At 36.7% G+C, this 18393-nt stretch overlaps 1 protein-coding gene and 3 long non-coding RNA genes across 4 annotated transcripts; all 4 read left to right on the forward strand.

The window, feature by feature from the left end:
- The first annotated feature begins 13477 nt into the window (after nt 1–13477).
- Nucleotides 13478–14641, forward strand: LOC115763162. The gene is made up of 4 exons (XR_004017875.1): nt 13478–13577; nt 13636–13840; nt 13903–14440; nt 14497–14641. It is a non-coding gene; the product is annotated as an uncharacterized LOC115763162 (long non-coding RNA).
- A 619-nt stretch (nt 14642–15260) lies between these two features.
- Nucleotides 15261–15858, forward strand: LOC115763161. The gene is made up of 3 exons (XM_030705614.1): nt 15261–15361; nt 15419–15622; nt 15676–15858. The coding sequence occupies exon 2, from the start codon at nt 15435–15437 to the stop codon at nt 15591–15593; it is 159 nt and encodes a 52-aa protein (XP_030561474.1). The 5' UTR covers nt 15261–15361; nt 15419–15434; the 3' UTR covers nt 15594–15622; nt 15676–15858.
- Nucleotides 15859–16148: 290 nt separating this feature from the next.
- LOC115763163 lies at nt 16149–16799 on the forward strand. Its single transcript, XR_004017876.1, has 4 exons — nt 16149–16250; nt 16302–16444; nt 16500–16617; nt 16686–16799. It is a non-coding gene; the product is annotated as an uncharacterized LOC115763163 (long non-coding RNA).
- Nucleotides 16800–17351: 552 nt separating this feature from the next.
- On the forward strand, nt 17352–17989 carry LOC115763121. The gene is made up of 3 exons (XR_004017868.1): nt 17352–17450; nt 17516–17647; nt 17709–17989. It is a non-coding gene; the product is annotated as an uncharacterized LOC115763121 (long non-coding RNA).
- Nucleotides 17990–18393: the final 404 nt, after the last annotated feature.

Consider the following 18393-nt stretch of genomic DNA (forward strand, 5'->3'; position numbering starts at 1 on the left):
CATCTTTATTTGCGCTATTACCTAATTATATATATTTCGATGTGTATTTGCATTTATATCTGCATCTGTATTGGCATTTCTCTCATATATCTATATATGTGTGTATATTTGTACTTATATTATTATATTATAAGCATATCTTAAGTAAAAATATCACAACTTGCATATATATACATGCGAATATTGAGCTATGCTCAACTCCCACCAATCTATTATATAATACCGTAAAACAAAAGAAAATAATAATTATAATGCCACAGAATGTGGTCAAAATGTCAAAAGTTGATTCCTAAGAGACGAAACTTGTGTTCAATAACTTTTCTATTATATCCTTTGTTACTTTTTCAACTTGCCGATGTAAATAACCACCCGAAACACCACTCCCCCTCCCCTACCACAACCGACCGACATTGAGACATATTTAGAGGCCCTAATATTAAGTGCCTTACTCCAGTTAGTTACAGTCACATAAAATGCTCGTAAGCCGGCAGAAGAAGATGAAGAACAACAAGTTCGGATAAGCAAAGATTTGTTTACGCACATTTATGGCCAACAAAGACATAAGTAACACTTTTAAGTTCCATTTGAGTGCGGGCCCATCCCAGTAGACTCGACTTTGGCCCATGACACAGCCACACTTAAACAAATTGCCTACTAAACAATTCATCTCAATTTTTCTCTGAAACAACATTTGCAACAGCACGATTGCGAGGGGTAAAATCAATTCGAAACTGTCCCACAAAAATAAGAGAGAGGAAGGAAACTGAGTTTTTGGCCATCATTTTCGGCCAATGGCCGCTGTAATCAAATATAATTTTTAACTATTTACGAGTACATTGCCCGACATTTGGACCCAAATACTCGTGCATTATTAACATTAATGCCTCACACGAGCTGCGCACAAAGTCAACAGTCAACACACTGGGGGTGGGCGTGGCAGCTTCGATTTTTGTTCGTGTGCTTGTGTGCGTGTGTGGGGCATATTGATGCCAATTTAGGCAAACAACAGCAACAACACGCATAAATAATATGGCCGCATAAATGAAAATGGAATGGAATGCTAATGGATATGCACATACATACATACATTTCGATTTGTTTCATGCTGACGCGACCACGCCCCCTCTAGCCCCCCCACAATAATTGAGTGATCATAAATATGTGAGCACAGGCTCGCCAAAAACCTTTCGAGTCTCCCACAAAAATAAAAGATTAGCTCTTCTCTGTGAACCCAATCTCAGCATAGTTCGCATGTGGGTGCTATAAAAATTTCGCTTCTCACATCAAATTATTTATGGGATATGCTGTGCGTCGATATGTGGGCAATTTTCATGGCCTGCGACCAAAGATAAAGTCAACACTTGGTTATTAATGTGAATACGTATGGGAAAGTTACTAGCACATCCGGCTGGGCATCGGTTGATAGTTAATAGTTTCAAAAATGTATCTTAAAAGTATATTTTTGATAATAATCTTATCAGTCTGAATAATGTATCTATTTAGCTATCGAACAACTCAGTTATATAGAAGCCATTATGGCTGAATATTGTTTAGATATCTTTTAACCGATTGTTCAAATGTGAATACATATCAGATAGAATTCCCATGAAGTTCACTCTAACATATTTACCATCTAAAGAATAGCAATAGAATATGCTTAACTATCTAAGTGGATGAGCGGACAGAGCTCAATCAACTCAGGTAGTCGTCCTGATCAGGTATATATATCGGTATACCTTTTTTTATGCGTTACAAAATTTTAATACTTTCGTCAGGGTGCAGAAAGATTTAAATAAATATAAAAATTAAGTGTTAAGTACTTACCAAAAAATATTCACGGTCATCTACAGGGTCGAGTAAAGATGTTAAAGTAAATGAATTGATACCGGGCAATGTTTGAATCTAATAAATAAAAAACCAAAATATAAGAAATCGTTAAAAGATTAGAGCTAACAGGAGTTTCATAGATTTAATTTGTACACAGGTAAAATATATTATGTACCCTAAATGGGAACATAATATTTGACACAAAATTAATAATTGCTAAAATATAGAAGGCGAAAAAACAGATGACAAAAAGAAAAGTGTTTTGTGCTCTTTGAATTCGTTTGGCAAAGCAAAAATCTCTTCAAAATATGCAAACATGTGCACATTCAAACTTTGCAGCGAATCCCTTGAACATTTGGCATTAATTCACATGAAAACTAACCCCCAACACCGCGCAGTTGCCCCATGTTGCCAATCATCGATTATGTTGCAATTGCAAACTTTGGCACTTGACTTGAGCAATTGATGCTGCTGCCTTGCCTGATGCTCTCTCCCTTCCACTCACTCGATCTAACTCTGTGTAGCTTTGCAGTTGTAGAAATGGATACATGGCTGGATAGACAGATAGCTGCATGCCAAGCAAATTGAAAACTGTGCTGCTGAGAGAGAGAGACAGAGAGAGAGAGAGAGAGAGAGAGAGAGAGAGAGAGAGAGAGGAGATGCTTAAAAATTAAAAAGAAACTTGCGATGGCTGCAACAGCAGCAGTTCATGAAAATTTCAAAGCGACGATAGATAGAAGAGGGAGTCGGCCCAAAACTGGCACCCAGTTCCTTTGCCCCAAGCGTTTTCAAGATTTCGCAAATGCCGCCCTGCAGCACCAGCAGCAGCAGCATGTGTAGCAGCCAGTCAAGTTTTCAATGTTCTGTAACAGCTCTTCAAATATTCAAAAGTCATTCCATTACGAAAATGACTTGAAAACGTTAGCAGCCAGTGGAGAACAAGGAGCGGAAACAGCGTTAAATTCTCCTCCAGCTTCAGCTGATGTTGCATTGCATTGGTGTAAAAATTCAATGACATTTCCTTTTGTTGCTGCTCATAATATACCCTGTATAACAAAAACTCCAAAGAGTGGGTATTAAAAACCACCTTAATTCAGGAAGTTGTTTTGGGATCAAAAAAAATATAAAACTTCTATTTCAACTCGGAAACTGTCAGGGCTAGATCGACAAAATTTAGAATGCAGATTCCTTCAAATAATAAACTTCTCCAAAATGCTTATGATTAATATATAATATGTTTATATAGAATATATATTAATCTACGTGCTCTTATATGAATATATCGAAAGTTTACTTATAACTATTTAATTTTTGATTGCAATCCCATTAGAATGAACTTAAGGCAGCTCTATAAACAGAAAAATATATTATAGAGCAATGCTAAACGAAGCGTACATTAAAGTTTTTGATATAAAAGGGCATTTAATAGTCAGGCCCGTACTCTTGCAAGTTTTAGCCTTCTTGTTGTTGGCCTTTTTGCCACTGTTGCGATTTCAATATGTATGTAGCTTTGGTTGCTTGACCCGCTTCTGGCAGCCTGACAGTCTGGCCCTGGCGCATTGAGTTCCCACTGACAGTTCAGATTGTTTCTGTAGCTGCCCCAAAAAGCAGTCGCCATTTGGACGCCACTTGCTGAGCCAAATGCGGGCCAAGGGAGTTGTATGTAGGGTACCAGGGTTCAAATTGGAGATACGATATGAATTTAGACTAGCATCGATAAAGGAAGTCGAGATGTGATAATCGTATATATGACATGATGAAAATGTTTTGATATTTATTTAAAGGAAAATATAAATATTTATTAATTGCCGTGCAAAGTGCTTATAATTTATCTAAAATCAAGTTTGCATTTAATGTCTTCTTTTGCTAGGACGTTGGCATTTTTAAAGTGTGAAGAAGTATTTTTCGAATACATCAAGCAGTTTTAGATACATAGATTTAATATAATATCAATTTTGGGCTATTTTGTGTTATTTTTAACTCTATAAATATATAATTTTAACAGTTTTTCATGCCTCTCTTATTTCTTTGGGTTTGTTTCGTATTTGGAAAGCACTTGAATCATTAGCAGTTGGCTCTCAGGTGATTCTTGTGAAGGACACTTTACTTCAGTAAACAAGTACAGCAACAACAACTTCAAGAAATAGATGGGGTTAAGCACATTTGCCGCCCGGCAAATGCGGTAATTGATGTCAAAATGTCAATTACCCAAAATGTCCTTAAAACACTTGCAGCCAGCAGCTGTTGGCGAAAAGGCTGTGTAGCTGTTGGACTTTGTGTGGCTCAGGGAGTAGAGCCACCGGCAGCTTTTGACAGCTTCTGTTATGGGTTAGGGGGGCCAGCTTTATACGCAAAATCGATTGCCCAAACTGTTTAATTGGCTTTGTGAGCGGCACCAACAGCAAAAAACTGTCCAGAATTTAGGGTACATGTTACGGCAGATTTGGCTGCCTTAAATTTGTATTATTCTATCATGTCTTAAAAATGAAAAGCGACAAGAACAAATCCTAAGCTGTAGCACACCCAAAAGAAAATGCGAAAAAAAAGGTTGAGCGCACAAGAAATTCCTGGGGAAGAAGTCGCTACGCTCTTTCAATTTCGTTTTGCTGAATTCATTAGACGTAATTACGCAATCACAAAAGGACCCCAAAAACTTGGAACTCGTAGCTGAATGAATCTTAAGTAACCGTCCCTCGTCGCGCCTTTGTTCGCCATGACCAAAACGCATTCATTGGGCTACGGCCGTTCCTGGAAATCGGAATATTTAATTGATTAGGAAATGAGTTGAGCTGCACCGAGATTTGTGGGCATTGATTTTGGATGTGATGTGGCAATTGGCTATATGTATATGAGTATGATTACGAGTACTTCTGTATCAATACTTATTTGATATGTAGGTTCTTTTGAAAGCTTTTGCCAATGAATACCAAGTAGTCATTTTGGTTGCGGGCTCAGGCTAGTGGATTAATGTAGTGTTAGACAGAGGCCATTGTAGCTAGTGCTATTAGGAGTGTTATTTAGATAGTGCGTGATTAATCCTTTAATAAAACTAACAGTAATAATGCCCTGTAGCTTGGAAGCCTTCAGATCTACTTAATTTTTATTTGTTCCCATGCAGTCAAGTTTCTTTACAATAACTGCTGAAAAATATTTGGGATCAAAATTTAAATTGCTAAACCTCACTTAAATGAACAGAGGCATATTAAATTATTTTCCACTATTTTTTAAACATATTCTTATTTTATTATTTTTTATTATATTTATTAATATTACTAAGTATAAGTAATTATTATTTTAATTTTTTTATTTTTAATATTAATTTTCTTCCCTTTTTAACATTAAAAATTGTATTCTTATCTATATTGCAACGAATTGCTATCAAAAACTTGTATTTTATAGTCAGAAGAAATACTATATGTGTACTTGGCAGTAATTATTGCTGGCGCGAGTCGTCAAAACTAAATTTGATAAGATTTTCTGACATAGATTTTATAAGGGCAAAACTCCCCCAGGCGTTAAATGAAATTAGGTGAAATGCCAAACGCTCACTTGAAACTTTGTGTTTTGTTGTTGTTAATGTTGTAAGTAGAAAGTAAACAAACATGAGCCAGCGCTTTGGAGGCATTTGCTGCCTTATTGCGCGAGAGGCAGCGCAGCCAAGAGATAGAATAACCCACACATGTATGCGAGTGTATGTGTGTGTGGGTGTGGATGTGTGTGTTGTTGATGTTTTAGCGCTGTTTGCAAAAAGTTTTCTAGTTGTTTAACAAGTTTATATAGTATTTGTTTTTTTACTGTGCGGCTTGGGAGTAAGAGCATGTTTTCCTATTTCTGCCTGGCCATTCGGTTAATTATTTAAAAAGAATTTTATTTAATTTAGGGCAGAATCCAATGTTGAAGAATTCTGTGTTCCCTGTAAATGTATATGTTGTTTGAATGAAATCATTCTTCTTACTCACAATTTCTGCCCACTCGGATCGTCTTTTGCATAAGTCAGTAAAGACGCGCCTGATAAATCAGCTTAACCCATTGATCCCTAATCAATTTATATACATTAAACAAAGCTCAAACACACGCCCAGATCACAAACGTGTAGACAAGGCCTGCAGTTCGAGAGATCGCCTTAGCTCTTCGACTTTAAGGCACAGAGCCAAAGGCGTCAACGGCTGTGCCACAAAACTTGATTTATCTGCCGGCCTGCCCCACACGTAGATGCAACTCTTTGTGGCACTGCGTCTCCAGTTCGAGCTCTGGCCACATGGACTGAGCTGAAAGTTGCGGGAGTTGTAAAATTAGCCTCTGGCCAAATGATGATAATTGCCGATGAGCTGCACACCGAGTCGATGTTTGTTATTGAGATCTTTGTTAACTGCGTAGCATGTAACGATGTATACTTTTGAGATTATAGAAATTACCTTTAATAATAGACTTTAACTATGTTTAATTTATGAATCAACATGAGAGTAGCGTTGAGTTTCACGCTGATAAATATAAATACCCTGTAGACTAGGTAAAACTAATTTTTTAATTTAACAAACACACTTTTAAAAAAAAATATATATAATTTATTAGGATTTAAGAAAGAAATAAAATATATATTTAATAACCTTAAGATCTCAGAGGCTAAAGACATATAGCACCATTTTTGATTTCGCGTACATTTCTAAATAACTAAAACATAATTATTTTTTAAAAATAAGAATTAAACGATTTTTTTTTAGAAATATGCCTTTTAGCTAAGAAACTGGAAATTTTCAAAAATCTGACAGTTTTAAGTTGTTTTTATATCTCTACTTTTTTCCATTCTTTAGTTAGACTATTTGATGTTCAGGCTGCCCTCGACATAAATCATTTCACAATCATCTCGCAAAAGTTCAACAATTTGCTACGGCTCTCCCTCTCTCTCTCGCTCTCTCTCTCTGTCTCCCTCCCAATCTCTCTCTCTTTCTCTCTCTCTTCGTTTTTGGCTATGTTCTTTTGTTGTGGTATTCATTACATTTTTATTTCATGTTTATTTATACGCGTTTATTCCCAACCACCGAACTGCCTAAAAAAAAGCGCCCTAGTCCTGCCCTAAGGTCCATTCCCATCGTCCACCAAACAACGCCCACCGCCCACTATAGCCCCATACATACTTAATGTGGATTTAAAATGCGTGCTCATGCAATTTCTCACACAAATCCTTTTATTGCACATTTGGCTTATGTCGGGTTTACGTACCAATTTTGCACGCCCCCGGAACGCGTCACGCCCCCTCGTCTGTCGGCCAGTATCCTGCATAGGGGTTGGGGGGCATTTATATTTTTTGTGCCCTGCCTGCGGGCCAACTGCCGCCTACTTTATTGGTCACATAACAAAAGATTACAGCAACAACGGAGCAACAAATTCGCCGGCCAGTTCCCAGTTGCCAGTTGCCAGTTGCCGGTTCACGTTGCCCTTTAGAAGTATAGCGATTCGAATCTTTATGTCTACGTGGTTATAAAAATATGATGAGCATTTCATATATACTATACATACATTTATATATATATATTTCTATAATTTTTTGTGGCCTCTTTTTCCTGTTGACTGTTGATTGTCGCTTTTATTTTTTTGGCCAAAAAGCCACACACAGTAAATGCCACAATTTAATGTTAAATCTCTGAAACAGCAACTGATACGTCGTATAACTACCAAAAGTTGCACAGAAACTACGTTTCGAAATTTATTTTAGACATAATTATATGCCAAGGCACAGCATATTTGACAAACATGGTATATTTTCACAAATCGGTTAGGTATTGCCAAGATCGATGAACATCGGTGATCGGTAACATCAATCAGTCAGTCAGTCAATTTCGTTCACATAGTTCATATTAATTAAGAAACAATAACAAGTCAAGTTAAATTCAATTCAATTACAATGGTTCTCCGCGGGTTAAAGTGAAACTCAAAACGTCATTGAGGCAGCATGAAAAAGGGACTTATTGGCTCAGGTGACAAACCAAGTGGCAGGCATATAAATTTACGCCCGCGTTAAAGTTTTAATGCCAAGTACGCAGCTACGGAACTGTGGGAAAAGACTGTGAAAAATCCGTTGGTAATCATTCAATGCGTCAATCAAACTGAAAACGAGTTCGGTTCGGCTTGACTTCAGCTGCAGCATTTCTCGCTCGCTTCTCAATTTGAATTAAAAACTTTGCAGCAACTTTAAATACAGCTTACGGCTTTAGCGAAACTGAACTGGTTGATGGGAGTGTGTTGAACGGCTGGCAGGATTGCCGGGGGCGGCTGGAAAAACTGCACTTAGCACCGCTCCAGAGCTCAGCTAAAATCCAATGCTTCGTTGGACAACGAAGAAGGCGTAAGTAAGTACTATGGATTCCAGTAGTAAGTCGGCCCTTAATTCAACAAAACTTTTTCTATGTGTACCGTATGTGATGTATGCGAGTGCGAGTGTGTTTGTGTGTGTGTGTGTGTGTGTGTGTGTGTGTGTGTGTGTGTGTGTGTGTGTGTGTGCGTGTGCGTGTGTGCGCGTGTGTGGATGGTGAAGTGGGTGCACATGAGGCTGTTAAACTTGTTGTTAGAAATTTAAAACAATTTGCTGACCACAAAACAAAGCAGCTGAGAAATCAATTCGACTGGCAGCCTGTTTTAAGACTCCCTCTTTGGGTTTCATTAACAAGAGCCGAACACACAAAAAAATGCCAGACACGTTTTTGGCCCACAAGCTAAAATCCAAATTGTCGAATCGGTTTGTACTTTTTTTATTTCCATTAGACCTTTCCTTTCATTTGTATATTGTCATTGTTATTGTTTGCAATAGCAAAACAAAACAAAACAAAATTAAAAAGAAAATGTCAGAGCTCCATTGCAGAGATTTTCACGTAGATTGCTTTAACTCAAAAATATTTCATTTTATTTAAACAAAGTCTTATTTCAACTATGCTTTGACAATGAATAGTCCTTGGTTTCATTCATTTCTCTAACTTTTATGCACAGAATAATTCAGCTTAATAAATGCTCTTACTAAATTTCCATCTCTGATAATTTTGCCAAAACTAAATTTTTTAAAATCAGAAATCTCACTTTGTTTGTAGTTTGTCGTCTTAATTGTTTCTACCTTTAGAAAAATCTGATTTTGATCTTTTCTGCTGAACAACTTTTTTTTACTTTTTGTTGCTTTTCCCAATTTGAAATAAAAAACACTTTTAAAACAAATATTCTTATTTTTCCATTTAACACCCTTAGGTATTAAAAGTTACAACTTAAAAAATAAAACATATTTGCTGGGCATCAATCAATATAAAACTTAAGCTCGGTGCCTGTGCATGATAGCAAGGATGGGCATATTATTACATATGCCTTGAAATTCTGATACTACTCTATGAATTTCTGTGCTAGGTCATTTTTAAATCTATCAGAATTGTTAAATTCGAAAATTGGTGAAAATATGTCAAATTATGTAAAAATGTTGGTGAAAAAAATTAAACAAATAAAAAGCAAAAATCGTTTATGATGAACTTAATTGTTGCATTTCTATTCGGACTCCATGCCAAGCGAATAACTGTTAAGAATCAATTTTTATACCGGAGGTCAGAAGCCAACCAAATAAATATCAATTTCATGAGGCGCGGTCAATTGATTTCGCATTGTGTAATACTTTTAAAAATTAAACAAATTGTAATTTTATTTATGACATAGGAAGTAAGCAAGTCGATTTTCAACAAATATGTGTTGCCTAATAATATATAAATATATAATAGGCACTTGTTTATTTGCTTCATAAAGTATCCGTTAAATGTTGGCTGTCCGCACACTTGTAACGGAAGTTACATAGTGTCTGGCGCTTATTGATTTATTTGCAGCGACATATTTCTGCACTGCCTCAGGAAAGTCCCAAAACAAAAAGGGCAAAGGTCCGCAATCCACACAGCGAAACTCTGTCAGCGTCTGCTGTCCAATAAGTGTCAATTACAATCAATTTGGCGGCTGTTTGTAAGTGTGTGTGTGTGTGTGTGTGTGTGTGTGTGCCGTGTGCAGCTGGCCCTGTTTTTACCTGCCCTTCTTTATAAGCTGCGTATGCGGAATTTACGTTGGCAAGCCTTCAAATGCGGTTTTAAAGCCAGCCAACTGGCTCGTAATGAATGCTGATTGACAGCTGAAATTAAATTCGCCAGCTGAGATAAAGTCAGGGACTGCGGCGGAGTCTGATCCGTTAACTTGGCAGGCAAACAGGCAACACACACACACGAGCGCACACGCACTCTGCAACTCAGACAAAAAGCATTGCATACTTTTCCGGGCGCAAAACTTTAAACGTTTTGCCTTTTGTTTTATGCAGCAATTGCACGGCATATGATTGATTGATTGATGATTAGACCGGCTAGCAAAAACAAACGCTTCAGCTTAAAACAAGAACTCAATCTCAAACTCTGAGTGAATGCCGGCTTCAAAACCCACCACGCCTTCCATTTCCCTGCCTCTGGCATTATGGGAAATCAATCATTTTCATCTTCAACTGCACACTGTGCTAGAAATTCTTTGTTTCCACTGTGGTTGTTGCTCCTCAAATCAATCTTCGCTCAGCGCACAACTAAAAGTGAAGATAAAAAAACAAAAACAAAACAAGAAAGAATTTCAATAAAAAATCTGATAATACGTATTGTTGACAAATTGTTTGCCATTACTTGCGCGTCGTCGCCGATTACCAAGTGAAATTCTGGCCATAAACGCAATTCCCAGTGGCATAAAATGCATTTCATAGTCAGACACTATTCGAATTCAGCCAATCGTTGCATTATTTATGCAACCGCTGAAATTATAACTGAAATGTGTCGCATAAATAAGTGGAACTCAACTGAAAATTAATGCGTATTCCTTGTTGATGCAGCTAGCGCCAAAACGATAAGCGGAATTTTTATGAAAACAAAAAGAATAGAGCATGCAGCCCAGCTGAAAGACACCCTATCTTTTTTATTTTATTTTTTTCGCTGGAATCGATTAGTGCCTTCTAATCTCTACCAAGCGAATAAATAAGGGAATGATATGTAGTTACTATTATGTAACTTGTATATGATCAAATCTACAACAGTTCATTAAAAATCCTCACATTTAACGCATGCAATTTAAATAAATTTAAAAAATTCTTTTAGTCGCAAATATATCACCCAGAAGACATATTTTCTATCAATACATTTGCAACCTCAAGAAAAGTCTTAAAATAAAGTCAACTTTTCACGAATTGTCTTTAAATGAAACTCTTTTATCTATCACGCTGAAGAATGTTTAATATTCTAATACTCAATTGTACATGTGTAAAGTTTAATTATTCTCTATTAAGTTATAATTCAGCGAATGGAAAATACAAATTGAGAGCCTTCAGTTGTAAGATATGTTTCCTTATGTGCTAAGAGCTTTTGCTTAAAAAAAGCCTGCACACAATTTAAAAATAATTATTTTTATACTCCACAGAGAGGAATGCAAATATTTAATGAAAATATTGAATTAACGCTCGCTTCCATTGTTCCCCACTTCGTCAGACTCTTAATAAATCAATTTTGAGTTGGCAGCAGGGAACGAATAGTGTTTCAAGTGTCGGAACAATAAAAAAAACAACTCATGAAACACTTAAAAAATTGCATGGCAATTCATCCAATTGATTTCACTTAACAATTAACATTGATTTCTGTATAACGCGTCCAATAAATGTATGTGAACGTGTGTGTGTGTGGGCAAGCCTCGTTTATTATTGGTTGTGACATTTTAAATTGACAGTTTACTCACAGTTGCGCACACACACATACAAATTATTTGCCCCTACTCTTTACCTAGACAATAAGCCGGAGAATAGTTTTTAAATGCAGGGTTTTGGGGCTTGTGTTTGGGCCATGTCAAAATGAAGCTGATCCCAAGTGTAATCAATTACAATGCTCTACAATTGTCCTGCCGGCAAATGTGTGTATGCGTGTTTGTGTGCGGATGCGGGTGAGTAAATGTGTGGGTGGACACAATGTGTCCTGTGTCATTCCGTTTGACATTAATGGCTTTATAATTGTATGCAAGAGCTAACAAGGACATGGCGAGTACAAGTTACGATTGCTTGGTTTAACTATTGTTAAACCCAACTTTTTGTCAACCACTTTGAAACTATGGTCCAACAAAGTACGATTTCTGCGCACCAGTCAAGCGGAATATACCTCCCAACTCCTTCAATATAGGCATTAACAGCTCCTAACCCACAAACTTCACCACACACTCACACACACACACACACACACACACACACACACACACACAAATCAGACGCATAAATTAATATATGCTTATACCTTTCAATTCGGGTATTTTAAACAAGAAAGCTAACAAGTTCGAGTTATTAAATAGACGTTATTGCGAAGTATTACTTAAAACACATTTTTTGAACGTATTTTATATAACCTGAATTATATTATATAGACTTCAGTGTTCTTAATACATGTACGAGTAGGCCAAATCTGATTAGCACACTACTCTTATATCATAGAAATTTCTTCACGAAGGGGCGGCGATTATCTGTGGTTAAACGCAGCCTGTTAACATTGAGGCTGGCATTGTGGACCCTTTACACTCGATATTCCATCCTGGATTTTGCTCAACTCTAGTGCCCCCTACCAAGGAACCCTAAAAATAACTACATGTGCCAAAGCTCAATACAATCACGGAACTTCGTATTGAAACTAAATATTTGCAAAAAGTTATTTAAACAGGCATTCAGTCGAACGGAATAAATTAATAAATCAATCAAATGTAACAAAAAAAAAAAAATAATAAATTAAAAAAAAAAATTAAGCTACTTTTGTCCGCAAGAGTATTTAATATTCGACCATTAAAGAGATAGCTGCTCTTTCCATAAATATCATTCTCATATGTACCCCGTATATTAGTTGTCAGAGGGCTGCTTCTAAATAGCAGGTACATCAGGCGCGTCGGCAATTGCTAATTAATTCATATGCGTGGTGTCAAAAAGTTGTTGTTGCTCACTAAATGCCGGGTTGCGTATACGCAGCGTAGACTGGATGTAATTAAAGGTGAGTTGTTGTTGGTTGTGCGTATGTGTTGGGAAAGTCTTTGCGTTAGCCACAAAATCTAATTTGCACATTTTCGCACTTAATTTTAGAGAGAGAGAGAGAGAGAGACAACGATTGAGTTGATGGTCTGACAGCATTGACAAGTCGCTCGACTTTGGCCTTGCAGCGTTCGCTGTCGCTCAGGCTGTCACACGCGGCGTATACGTAACATCAACAAAACCACAAGTATGCATACACAAAGTAGCGACTAATATCATTTAATTTATTCAACTCTGTAGCACAGCGTGTATGATATTAATTTCCGCTTTGTCTTCTACGCACTCTTGGCATTTTCACTTAAGTCCCAACACTCTTAATTCATGTGGTTCTTAAGTTAATTATTGGCTCAAATGACATTTTTGGCAGAGGTTTTTTCTTCATCCACAATTTGGCCTTAAAAGGCATAAAATGAGATGTGAAAAAACCAAGTCAAGAAATTTAATTAAAATTGTACATTCAAGTTTTGGTTTTAAATAAAAAAAAGGTTTTATTTACGTAACAGCAGTCCCTGAATTTTCACTCAATATATAACCTATTCAGGCCCTACAAATCACACATTATTCAGTTTACCATCAACATTAAAACCTTTCGTAACTCAGCTAAGAAAATAAATAAGTTTTGAAAACTTAGAAATTTTTCCTTTTTTCGTGTAGCCCGATTAATGTAACTCAATTTCAATAATATTAAATATAAAAGATATTATAATCTCGTTCGCTTTCAGCTCTTACCAAATCACCATGTGCAGTTGGCCTTGCTATCCCGCTGCCTGTATTGGTTCCTGCGGTGGATGCGCGCCGAGTGGTTTCTATGATCCCAGCTATGGGTCAATGGCTGGGCCCGTTTGCGGCCTGGGTGGCTCTTGTTGTGGCTGCTGGGGTGGCTGCTGGTGATTACATGTTGTTCTCATGCTTTCCATGTTTGTCCTGGTGAGTAAATTATAAAGCATGATTTTTATAATAGTTTCTGTATATACAAAAATCACAAGCAGAAAGAACCGAGATATACATGGCATGGTTGAGGCGGCTATGCAGATTTGGCTTACAGAAGAAAACCAGGAAGAATTCTAGGCTCATTGACTTTCAAAATTTATATACCTACCAGCGTGCGGTAATCTCACGCTTCAACAGCTTTGATCAGTATATAAGGTTTATGTTTACATAGACAAAAAGAAAATAAAAACCATACTTTGACTCATAAACTTCTTGATTTGACTTTGTATATTCTTATGCTACATATTTCTCAATAAAGTGAGATCAATTCTACTTAAAATTTTAAATAATCTCTTTCTATTTGCGATAACTATCGAAAGCTAACTGCTGTGGAAGACAATCGATTCCGATTTATGATTTCTATACTAGATAACCAAAAACTTAGTAAGCCTTTAAAATACAATACCAAAGCAGGCTTTGAAATTGATTTTGGAAGAGTTCTCAATGGCTGTGTAATATTTTGTTCATTAATCTTTGGAGCCTCGTACAGAAAAGAACTCTTTTCAAAAACGAAATTTTTGTGAATGTTTTAGGCCTGTAAGTAGAAATATTTGTTCAAATCAAAAGTAACATAAAAAGAATTGTTTTCAAAGGTTCCAGTCTCTCCTGTAATTAAACATTGTGCCATTGGGTCCGTCGGCATTTTGGAGACTTGGAGGCTGAAAATAATCACAATATTTCTAAAATCGTTTTGCCCACTAAGTAGACCTTATTTCCGTGAAGAAGTTGACTTAAGGGTTGGTACTCTTATAGCCGCTTATTAAGGCTCTATCTGATTATCCTTGCCCTACAGCAAGAAAACTCGCCACCCTATCAAGATGTGTAATCCATGCTATTCGTGTTGCGGCTCCTGCTGCTCACCCTGCTGTAGCCCCTGTTGCGGTCCCTGCGGCCCCTGTGGTCCCTGCGGCCGCGGCCCATGCGGCCCTTGCAACCCTTGCTGTGGAAAGCGAAATGGACTACAACCCTGTTGTGGCGGCTGTGGACCATGCTGTTAACTAAATCTTCTTCAGAACGAAATAAAGGAATAATGCAATAGTACTACAAAAGATGTAGAAGACACTTTGTATTTTGTAAAATTTGAATAAATAAAATAAATCTCACCAACTAAAATTATATTGAAAAATATCTTATCGCTTAATTTTGTGCCGTATTCGTCATCTGGCAAGCACTTTCCAGGAACGTAATTGATTATTCTGCTTGCGTAATGCGAAGAATATATGAATCGATTTAAAAGTAGTCTTTTTGGAAAGTACAGACAATATACATAGCTATGTACTCGTGTTTCAGCCTAGTAGGCATTGGGTTTCAACTCATGTTCCGACTTCAGCCTCATGATTTTCGTATAGATTTTTAGTCAGTTCAACACCGACACTGGAACCTTTCGGTACACTAATTTCGAAATAAATATTTTTGAAATTTCGGCCTTTTTTCCTATTTTCGTGTAACACGAGTAATGTAAGATTAGCATTTACTCCAAAGATTTTATAAGAAATTAATATTCCTCCTATACAGCTCATACCAAATCATCATGTTTGGATATACGTGCTATCCTGGCGCCTGCATTGGAATTTGTGGTGGTAGTGCACCTGGTGGTTATTATGATCCCTGCTTTGGGTCATTCAACGGACCATTTAATAGCTGGTGGGGTCCAAGCGGACCCGGTTTCTGGACTGGACGATTGTGTTGAAAACGCTGGGCGTTTTACTTTTTGTCTTGGTACGTTAATTTCATTTATTATTTATTTAATTTTACTATCAGTTGGTACACAGAATTACACTGAATTAACTGGCTTCTAAATTTGGATGAGGCGGTGATGGGATCTCGGTTGCAGAAGAAATCTAGGGAGAAAAGCTTACGGCTACTATCATGTGTAGCTCTCAAAATTATTTATGTCCATAGAATACAGCGTCAAGATAATGTTACCGCACACTAAATATATAATTTCATAAAAACAAACGACTACTTTTATTGTTATGTTAGCTATATTAAAACTGGCCACATACAGTATCTTGCCATAGGATATATATATATCCATACAATAAATGCTACCAAAGTATTTCAAAGTACATTCGGCTTGATCTTCTTCTTCCCAATTTAGAACTAAAACTGCCTTTAGGGGCAGACAGTATAAATTTAAAATATGCAAAATTGTTTTTGATAGATCGCAGTTAGCCTTGACTTTTAGGCTTCAAATCTTTTCTTAGCCTAGGAGTGAAATGATTAATATACTCAGTCTTCAACAAACATTTGTTAGGTCCACATATATTTTGGAAACAAGAAATACAAATTAAAAATGTCTATTCGAAATTCGTCGGTAAATCTTAATTCCAAAAAATGGCTAAAAGTAAGTATTATTAGAAAACCAAATTCTCCAATTTCTGAATGTTTTTTACAGCTCAATACTTAATACTACAAGTCATGCTTTTGCTTGCACTCCTTGTAAATAATTTCGTACACAACTTTTTCTGTGTGTGCCACACAGTATTAATAAGTAATACATTTTTAGTTTTCGACAACGTCTCAAATGTCGATAAATTGGTAAGTTAAAAATGGACTTTTTGTTTAATTTATTAATTATTTGCTCTTTAAATAGATTTCGCTGTTAACTACTATCGTTTTATGGTGTTAGCCATACGTTGGAATTAGGATAGGATAGAGATAGGATACAGAGCACAATGCACCCACATTAGTGATACTGGAAGTTATCGCTGGTACTGGTATACTGGGTAAGTCAAAATTCATGTGCATTTTAATTAATTATATATATTTTCTTCACAAGATTTGCATGGTTTTCAATAATTAAGTTGGCATCAAGTTATTTAATGGTGATGATGGTATGATGGTGTTAATTAAATGGGATTATAAGAAAGAGTTAATAAATGTTAAATACAAACTTCTTGTGTGTACTTATTTTGTAAAATAAACTGGCTAATTAGAATTATCAATTGCATACACAAATGCTATTTAATAAAATTGTGGGGAAACTGTTGATAGCAACTGTAATTCTCATCTAAATTCGCTTCGGGGTAAAATATATAATTATCGTCTAGTCATAAAGCAGGTAAATTTACTTTTTGCTTGGTAAGCGTAAGCGTATGTTATAGATAAAATATCATTCTAATAGTTCTCTATTAAAAGCCCAATCGAATTATTTAAAGGGTTCAGTCGGCAGTTTAACGGATATGGTTCTATCCCCAAGTAGACTGTTTAATAGATATACATAATTGGTTTATAATATAAATAATAGCTCGACAAAGAGGTGAGGGACAGGGATATGGTTTCATGAAGACTCAGCACAGGAGAATTCAGAAATATGAGTCAAAGTTACTAACTTTAGTAGCCGTGCAGTCAACATCTAAAATATCAAAATATCCATATATATTACAAATATTTGAAAATAAAAAGACAAAATATAGTAGGCCTATGTAAAAACTGTTCAAGGTCCAATGGACCTTCTGAATACTTAGACAGACGTCTATGAATGTTTTTACATAAAACATCCTGGCACAATACTTGTAATTTTATTGTGTCTGTTTCTAGGCATGTAAGTAGAGAAGAAAATGTAAAATTAGATTGGAATAAATATTCTGAAGCATTTATTTGCAACAGGAATCAGTTTGTTTTTGTAAACAACCAATAGGCTGCACGGACTTTGTGGACGCTAATAATTTGAACCTTTCCCTTGTCAATATTGAATTCACAAGCAGTAAAGAACTATTTCCCGAGGCATTTATTTAAAAGGTAGGTACTTTTATATCTTGCACACAACGGGCCTAACAATATTCGCTATGAGACACAAAAGGAAATAGTAATCCATCAAGATGTGCTGCGACGGTTGTTCCACTCTAATTCCTATCCGTAGACCATGCTGTGAGCCCTGCTGTGGTCCTTGCTTTGGCTCCTGCTGCGGACCGTGCGGTCCTTGTGGTCCTTGTGGCTGTTCACCATGCTATGCACCATGTGGAGCTTGCTGTGGCGGTTGTGGGCCTTGCTGTTAGCATTATCTTCGGATCAAAACAAAGTCCCTTGAAAAGCCATCCAATAAATTAACTGTGCATTTTAATAAAGAAAATGTAAATTTAATTCACAAATATTTTGTTACTATTTATTTATCCCGTCATAAGTTCCATTTTTATAAAGTGACTTCCAAAGAGACCCAAAGGGATTTGAAAATGGGGGCGGTGGTGGAGGTAATCCCGGAAACGGCAATGCAGGAGGTGTGAAATGCGCTGGAACCGGAAATCTAGGAGGGGTCGGAAGTTTGGGAGGGCTGGGAATGTCTGGAACTGGGAATTTGGGAGGGGCTGGAAGATTAGGAAGACTAGGAAAGGTTAAATCTGGGAACTTGGGAGGGGTTGGAATGTTAGGTAAACTAGGAAGACCTGGAGCTGGAAGGGCTGGAAAGCTTGGAATAGCTAGACTTGGAGCTCTGGAAGGAGTTGGCAGGGCGGTAGTCATAGGAAAAGATAAAGCTGGTATATTAGGAG

This window comes from Drosophila novamexicana, unplaced genomic scaffold, assembly GCF_003285875.2.
Source record: "Drosophila novamexicana strain 15010-1031.04,08,12 unplaced genomic scaffold, DnovRS2.1 tig00000689-arrow-pilon, whole genome shotgun sequence".
Lineage (NCBI taxonomy): Eukaryota > Metazoa > Arthropoda > Insecta > Diptera > Drosophilidae > Drosophila > Drosophila novamexicana.

What these genes read in the sequence shown, in the direction of transcription:
- LOC115763161 (XM_030705614.1), top strand. Translation starts at nt 15,435, where the DNA reads ATGTTTGGATATACGTGCTATCCTGGCGCCTGCATTGGAATTTGTGGT.